Source organism: Eriocheir sinensis, chromosome 42, assembly GCF_024679095.1.
Source record: "Eriocheir sinensis breed Jianghai 21 chromosome 42, ASM2467909v1, whole genome shotgun sequence".
Taxonomy (NCBI): Eukaryota; Metazoa; Arthropoda; class Malacostraca; order Decapoda; family Varunidae; genus Eriocheir; species Eriocheir sinensis.
The window spans coordinates 8,373,291-8,381,894 of record NC_066550.1 but is presented as its reverse complement, the minus strand read 5'-3'; the positions used below and the strand labels follow the sequence as shown (position 1 = coordinate 8,381,894).

At 40.5% G+C, this 8,604-nt stretch overlaps 1 protein-coding gene across 1 annotated transcript in view; it reads right to left on the bottom strand.

Moving 5' to 3' along the window:
* Window positions 1-7,833, bottom strand: part of LOC127009902 (extended synaptotagmin-1-like) — a 90,967-nt gene extending 83,134 nt beyond the window's left edge. The window contains exon 1 of the mRNA XM_050883433.1: window positions 7,441-7,833. Within this exon, the coding sequence (XP_050739390.1) occupies window positions 7,441-7,746 (306 nt within the window). The 5' untranslated portion in view covers window positions 7,747-7,833. The remainder of the gene's footprint in view (window positions 1-7,440) is intronic.
* Window positions 7,834-8,604: the final 771 nt, after the last annotated feature.

The following is an 8,604-nucleotide window of genomic DNA, read 5'->3' as shown; positions in this document are numbered from 1 at the left end:
CCCTTCCTTCAATTCTTCCTCCTCTCATCCTCCCTTCCTTCAATTCTTCCTCCTCTCATCCTCCCTTCCTTCAATTCTTCCTCCTCTCATCCTCCCTTCCTTCAATTCTTCCTCCTCTCATCCTCCCTTCCTTCAATTCTTCCTCATATCATACTCCATTCCTTCAATTCTTCCTCCTCTCATCCTCCCTTCCTTCAATTCTTCCTCCTCTCATCCTCCCTTCCTTCAATTCTTCCTCCTCTCATCATCACTTGCTTAACTTCTTCCTCCTCTCATCCTCCCTTCCTTCAATTCTTCCTCCTCTCATCCTCCCTTCCTTCAATTCTTCCTCCTCTCATCCTCCCTTCCTTCAATTCTTCCTCCTCTCATCCTCCTCTCATCCTCCCTTCCTTCAATTCTTCCTCCTCTCATCCTCCCTTCCTTCAATTCTTCCTCCTCTCATCCTCCCTTCCTTCAATTCTTCCTCCTCTCATCCTCCCTTCCTTCAATTCTTCCTCCTCTCATCCTCCCTTCCTTCAATTCTTCCAAGTTTCATTCTAACCATCCTTTATTTCATTCTTCATTTTTCTTTTCTTCTTTCCTTCCTTCCTCTTTCATTCGTAAACAAGATGAAAGAAAACGGGTTGGTCTTAAGAGGAAGTCATAGGAGTAAAAGGGAGTCTTGTTGCTTATCGGATTTAAGAACGCTGTGAACTCCATAGCTTAACGAGTGAACGAGATTAGACTGGGTTCATTTTTATTAACTTTGCTTAGTGACCCTTCCTCTGTACCATGAACCTACAGATAAGACATAATTGACAAGGCTTTCGTGGGCATTGCTGAGGGCATTTCCATGGGTAGTTTTATGGTATGGTCTATAAACCTAAGCGTGTTGGCAAGCTGAGTGCTGATTGGCTACTGTTATGGTTTGCAAGTTTTCTTTAACCTCTGTTTGTGGTTATCTCACGCAACACTTTCTGCTAATCTGCACTGTGCTTACGAACACGCTTAGGTTTATGTTGTCAGCTTGGGTCAGACTTAAGTGAACAGACTTTAGTAGATTTTAATGTCACTTATTCGTTCTTTACCTTCACGCGGCATTACATAAGGTTTGTCATAGTTATTGAGTGAATGAGACAAGTTCTTTTTTTCATCACCTTAGCTTACTGTCACTACCTCTGTGACTTCACGCGGCAATGCATTTAATATATATTTTACTGTCGTTTATTCTTACTGTAACTTAGATTTCACGGCAGCTTTCTATTACGTGTTGATTTCACTGTTACATTGGCTGGTATTACAAGACACTGCCATTTCACATCAGCTATTTCTAAAGGTCAAAGAGGGGATCAATCGGGTTCTAATGAGGGTTTCTTTAGGTTCATGGTACAGAAGAAGGGTCAGACTACCACCAGGGCCATAAAACTACTCCTGGAAATGCCACTTTTCAATGTCAGCACTTTCTATGGCCCACGATGACAGCCATGACGCCGCACCTTCGCCATCTTGTTACGCCCGCCCTATCCTCCCCACCGTTACCCACCTCTCCCATCAATCAATAAGACTTCTATCCATACAGAGCTAACCATGCATCACCTTTCACCATCAGAACACGTAACGAAACCCTGGCAACCCCTTAAAAACCAACCAAATGCAACGTGGAAACAGATGGGCAAGGCAATTTGGCGGCCGAGTGACGTCAACCATTACGTGCCAAGCCTAACAGTATCGGCAAACATTTCACTTATTATCTACTGCGAAAGCCTTGTCAAATGTGTGATCTTGGGCGGCGAAATGTCTCCCAATATGACCCATTATTTCTTTAACTTTCATTTCACTGCGGTGTTTGTTTTGTTTATATTTTGGGTACTGTACTGTAGCTTTAAAGTGGCGAGAAAAGTATAAACGGTTATTATATTATTATTATTGTTGGTGGTGGTGTATTGGGTAGCAACATTACTGGTGTATCGAAGGACGACTGACCTTGGGGGACATCTCCTGGCAACACACACACACACACACACACACACACACACACACACACACACACACACACACACAGTAAGATAATTGTATGAAAGATTGAATATATCTACTTATTTAATGACACCAAAGCCAACACGAAATTATTTACTACAAAACGACTACTAAGGAAGACTACTACTACTACTACTACTAGTGCTAATAATAATAATAATAATAATAATAATAATAATAATAATAATAATAATAATAATAATAATGAGGCAAAGATATAAAAAAAGAAACAAGAAAAGACGAATAAAGTGATGAAAGAACACACACACACACACACACACACACACAGTAATTTTATCCATCAAGTTGGCAGAAGACAAGAAGTTCTCTCTCTCTCTCTCTCTCTCTCTCTCTCTCTCTCTCTCTCTCTCTCTCTCCCCACCCACGCACCTTTCCTTCATCAGTTCCTCCATCTTTTCTCCCTCCCTCCATTTCCACTCCCAAGCCAGTTCACCTTCACTCTCTCTCCCTCCATCTCCTCTCCCCTTCCTTCCCTCCCTCTCTCCCTCCCCTCCCTTCCCATCACCCCGCCAAGTCAAGTTCTCCTCTCCTCCTCTCTACCTACCTATCTATATCTCCCTCTCCCCCTCCTTCTCTACCTACCTATCTATCTCTCCCGCTCCCCCTCCTTCTCTACCTATCTATCTATCTCTCCCTCTCCCCCTCCTACTCTACCTACCTATCTATCTCTCCCTCTCCCCCTCCTTCTCTACCTGTCTATCTATCTCTCCCTCTCCCCCTCCTTCTCTACCTACCTCCTTCCCTCCCTTCTACCCATTCGCCCCGTCAAACCTCTCCCTGCCTCTACTTTCCTCCTTGCTCCACACAGCCAGACATCTCTCTCTCTCTCTCTCTCTCTCTCTCTCTCTGGCAGTGTCAATGGATTCAGGTGTTCCACTAATGATAATCACCACCACCATCACCACCACCATCACTATCATCACAACAACGAACAATCATCGCTAATATAATACAAGCACAACAAACAATAAGAGTAATAAGAGTAAGAATATGTAAACATGTGATTCCCAAGGTTTTTATTTATATCCTGGTCATTCCTTCTTGCTTAACGTGTTTTATATTAATCTATCTTTTATTTCTACCCTCCCCCTCACCCCTCCTTGAACCTACTCCCTTTTAAACCCCTTCCAAAATAAATGAAATGAAAATGTTACAGTAAAATAAATGAATAGTGAAACGAAAATGGAAAGTCTAATTACTATGGAAGCAGGTGTGAAATAACCCTTTACTTCCATATATTTTCGTTCATTACATCGGTCGTTTCAATCATCACTATATAAAAGTAAGCAAACACTACGCAAAAATTGGACAGTGAATAAACTACATTAAAGTTAAAAAATACCAAAGTTCATCAACCCTATAGCTTTCCATTCTACCTTCTGAACTTTATTAAAAACTCTTCTCCACTTCCTACACATGTTTCCTGTCTGTGTGTGCATGCCTGAGTGTGTGTGTGTGTGTGTGTGTGTGTGTGTGCGTGAGTGTGTGTGTGCGTGAGTGTGTATGCGTGAGTGTGTGTGTGCGTGCGTGTGTGTAGTCTTATCAGATTATTATTATTCTTGTTGCTAAGTGTCGTTACCTCATTGTAAGCTTCTAAGAGAGAGAGAGAGAGAGAGAGAGAGAGAGAGAGAGAGAGAGAGAGAGAGAGAGAGAGAGAGAGACTTGCATACACCTGGGTGAGCGTGCAAATGCGGGTGTTGGGTGTGTGTGTGTGTTAAGTAACCCCTCCCACATACACACATCAGGGCGTCCATATGAGCGCTCTTGCCATACACACACACACACACGTCGCACCTTGTATACAGAGATTCCCAAGGTCACTTTTCAATGTCAGCACTTTCTACGGCCCACGATGACAGCCATGACGCCGCACTTCCGCCATCTTGCTACGCTCGCCCTATCCTCCCCACCGTTACCCACCTCTCCCATCAATCAATAAGACTTCTATCCATACAGAGCTAACCATGCATCACCTTTCACCATCAGAACACTTAACGAAACCCTGGCAACCCCTTAAAAACCAACCAAATGCAACGTGGAAACAGATGGGCAAGGCAATATGGCGGCCGAGTGACGTCAACCATTTCGTGCCAAGCCTAACAGTATCGGCAAACATTTCACTTCTTATCCATTTTCCCTCCGTCATGGTTGTTGTCACTCCACCCAGAGGCATGCATAGGCTATTTCCTCGCCTCGTGCGTGTCCAGGGGCATGAATGGGTACTGGGACGTCAAGAAAAGCGTCAAATATGAGTCAAAAGAGATACCATATGGTCGGGTAAACAAATATTGAAAGGGAGAGATTTGTGTTGATTTCCTTCGTTATTCTAAAGTTATGAACGTAGATTTTTGCGTAGTTTTGTTTGCTAGCTTTTATATACGATGAGGGTTGTAACGACCGATGTAATGAACGGAAATATATGATTGTAGAGGGTCATTTCACACCTGCTTCCTCAGTAATTAGACTTTCCATTTTCGTTGCACTATAATTTGCTACCTGTCATGTGTTCGGGGATAGCCTTAACATTATATAACCAATACCTAAACAGACACCATATGTTTGTACGGTGTGAGACCTATATAAAAATCGATGTAGATATATAGATGTGTGGTGACAACTTAATATAAACTGAATAAATGATGAAGCAACACATATATACCTAAACAGTTATCATATGTTTGTACGGTGTGAGTGAGAAATGTATAAAAATCGATGTAGATATATAGATGTGTGGTGACAACTTAATATAAACTGAATAAATGATGAAGCAACACATATATACCTAAACAGTCATCATATGTTTGTACGGTGTGAGTGAGACTGAAAATGTATAAAAATCGATGTAGATAAAAGTGTGGTGACAACTTAATATAAACTGAATAAATGATGAAGGAACACATATACCTAAACAGTTATCATATGTTTGTACGGTGTGAGTGAGACAAAATGTATAAAAATCGATGTAGATAAAAGTGTGGTGACAACTTAATATAAACTGAATAATTCATGAAGGAACACATATCTATACAGGCTACGCTGATGAAACACTGATATGAGAGAATAAGAGAAAGAAATGAAAGACCCAAAAAGATATTATGAAAAGACGAGTAAAGAAACATGAGAAGAATGACTAATGGAAAGAAAACACGAAAAGACTGAGGAAAAATAAACTGGGAAGACATAAAGGGAAAGAAAATTAAACTCCGACTGCTGACAGGAGAAATAGGGAAGAGGAAAAAACATGAAAAACAAGGAGTTAAAGGGAAAAAGTGAACGGAAATGGGAGGGAGGAGGAGAGGGGCAGAGGTGAAGGTAGATAAGATATGGTTAATGAGGGGAAGGAAAAGGGAGGAAGAGTAGGAGATAGGAACGAGGGGAAGAAGCTGACAAGGCAAAGAAACGAAGATAAGGGAGGAGGGGAGAGAGGAAGGGAAGGGGAAGGAGGAAGGGGAGGAAAAGAGAAAGGGAAAAAAAAAACGGAAAATGGGAGGGAAAGAAAGAGGTATATAGGGGACAAAAGAGAGAGAAAAGAGAAAGCAGGGAAGGTAGAGGCGAAAAAGGATGAGGAGGAAGAGGTGAAGAGGAAACAAGGGAGTGCGTAGTAAGGCAAAAGGAATGCTTGACAGAAATAGCAGATGAAGGAGGAGGAGCAGGAGGACTAAGAGGAGGAGGAGGGAAGAACAGGTGCAGGAGTGTTGAAACGTCAAGAAAATTAAAGTTGTGTAAGTTTACCTGCTCACTACCTTTACTTTTAATTAAGAAAAAAACACACCTGGATATGCTAAAAATAAAAGGAGAGGAAGAAGATGGAAGGGCAAACATACACAGAAAGATGACAAGGAAGAAAGAAATGATAAAAAAGAACTATGTATATGTCTATACTAAAAGATGATTACGAATGAAGAATACGAAGAAAAGAATACAAGAGAAAGAAGAAAAGGCGAAATAACGTTTACCTTTACTAACTACCCCCCTAACTACTACTACAGCTACTTAACTACGTAACAACCACTACTAATTACTACGAACTATAACCAACACTACCATCATACTAGAAAGACATGTTAAATATACGAAGAAGAAAAGGTACAAGAGAAAAGAGGAGTATGTAGGAATAGAGGGAAAAGGAGTGAATGGATAAGAAAATGGAAAGAAATGGAAGAGAAGCAAGAAGATTGAGGTGGAAAATAAGGGAGGAAAACTACAAGAAAATGGAGAGAAAAGGAAGGAAGGAGAGAAACGGAAAATATAATAATTAAGAGAAGAAACAGAAGAGAAGGAACGAATACTAAGAGAGGAGAGAAATAACTATGCTAATTGACGAAGAAGAAATAGAAGAAAAACATACGACAAAAAAAAGAAGAAACAGAAGAGAAGAAGAAAGAGAAAGGAAGAAAAATAAAACTAAGCTAAGAGACGAAGAAGAAGAAGAAAAAAAACATAAGAAAAAGAAACAAGAGATGAAGAAAAAGGAAGAAAAATATGACTAAGCTCAGACGAAGAAAAAAAAACGATAGAGAAACAAGAAAGAGAAAAAGAAGAAAAATCCGGCTAAACTACGAGACGATGAAGAAAAAAGAAGAAAAAAACAAGACAAAAAGAAGAAACAAGAGATGAAGAGAAAGAAAAATATGACTAAGCTCAGACGAAGAAAAAAAAACTTGATAAGAGAAACAAGAAAGAGATAAAGAAGAAAAATACGGCTAAACTACGAGACGATGAAGGAAAAAGAAGAAAAAACAAAACAAAAAGAAGAAACAAGAGATGAAGAGAAAGGAAGAAAAATATGACTAACCTCAGACGAAGAAAAAAAAACGATAGAGAAACAAGAAAGAGAAAAAGAAGAAAAACACGGCTAAACTACGAGACGATGAAGAAAAAAGAAAAAAACAAAACAAAAAGAAGAAACAAGAGATGAAGAAAAAGGAAGAAAAATATGACTAAGCTCAGACGAAGAAAAAAAAAAAACTTGATAGAGAAACAAGAAAGAGAAAAAGAAGAAAAATACGACTAAACTACGAGTCGATGAAGAAAAAAGAAGAAAAAAATAAAACAAAAAGAAGAAACAAGAGATGAAGAAAAAGGAAGAAAAATATGACTAAGCTCAGACGAAGAAAAAAAAACTTGATAAGAGAAACAAGAAAGAGAAAAAGAAGAAAAATCCGGCTAAACTACGAGACGATGAAGAAAAAAGAAGAAAAAAACAAAACAAAAAGAAGAAACAAGAGATGAAGAAAAAGGAAGAAAAACGACTAAGCTCAGACGAAGAAAAAAAAAACTTGATGAGAAAAACAAGAAAGAGAAAAAGAAGAAAAATCCGGCTAAACTACGAGACTATGAAGAAAAGAAGAACATGATAAAAACAAGAAACAGAAGAGGAACTATATATTTTTTTTAACTCACCCACGAAGGCAGGTTAGCAAAGCGTTGGATCTCCTGCAGTATATCCTTCTCATCCGCGTTGGCGATGGAGCGGATGATGTCGAACTTAACCTTCTTCTCCTTGGCCCTCTTCTCCCTCAGCACCAGGAAGAAGAGCGGCGCCATCAGCCAACCGAAGCTCACATTGTAGTATCCGAAGGCAAACACCAGCAACCACTCCACGAAGCGACGACTAAAGATGTTCATGTACCGTTTGAACCATTCTCCATATGCGTGGCCGGCGCCGTCAGCCACGTCCTTGAGTTTCTCCTGCTCCTCCTCGACCATGGTGGAGGGTTTGTCAGGGTATTTGGAGTTACCGGGTGGGCGGGGCGGGCAGGCGCGTACACCCTCCTTCTTCAATGGTCTGAGAGGCACTGTCTGTTTTGCTGAGGGCGCCAGTGTTGCCAGCTAGATGTTTCACTTAACGCTAGATTCCGCTTCAAAAATTGCTACTCTCTCTCTTACCTGTTAAACAATCAGTCATTTCATTTCCTTTATTTTTCACCTTGCAGGATTAGGGAGATAATCCAGCTAGATGTTTCACTTAACGCTAGATTCCGCTTCAAAAATTGCTACTCCCTCTCTTACCTGTTAAACAATCAGTCATTTCATTTCTATTATTTTTCATCTTGCAGGATTAGGGAGATAATGATTAATGATCCTTTTCCTTAATGTGTCAAGAGTGGGACTATTAACTACATGAGATGGGAGATGATTCCACTCTTGGATGCTGCGGGGATCTGAATATACTAGTGTTAGTCTGGTAAGTGTGGTATTTAAGGTTGTGGCTGCCTCGTTAAGGTTGTGGCTGCCTCGTTAAGGTTGTGGCTGCCTCGTTAAGGTTGTGGCTGCCTCGTTAAGGTTGTGGCTGCCTCGTTAAGGTTGTGGCTGCCTCGTTAAGGTTGTGGCTGCCTCGTTAAGGTTGTGGCTGCCTCGTTAAGGTTGTGGCTGCCTTTAGTTCATTTCCTTTAATTCCTTCAACTCATACACGAGAATTACTAAAAGCATCCGTGACTAAACTACCTCCGCGTTACCCCTGAGCTGTTCCTGTCACACTTGAATCGTTGTGTGTTATTTTATAGCAAAACAATTAATCCTATTTCTGTTTAATCCTGCACGTATGGCCGAAATTGCATATTGGCC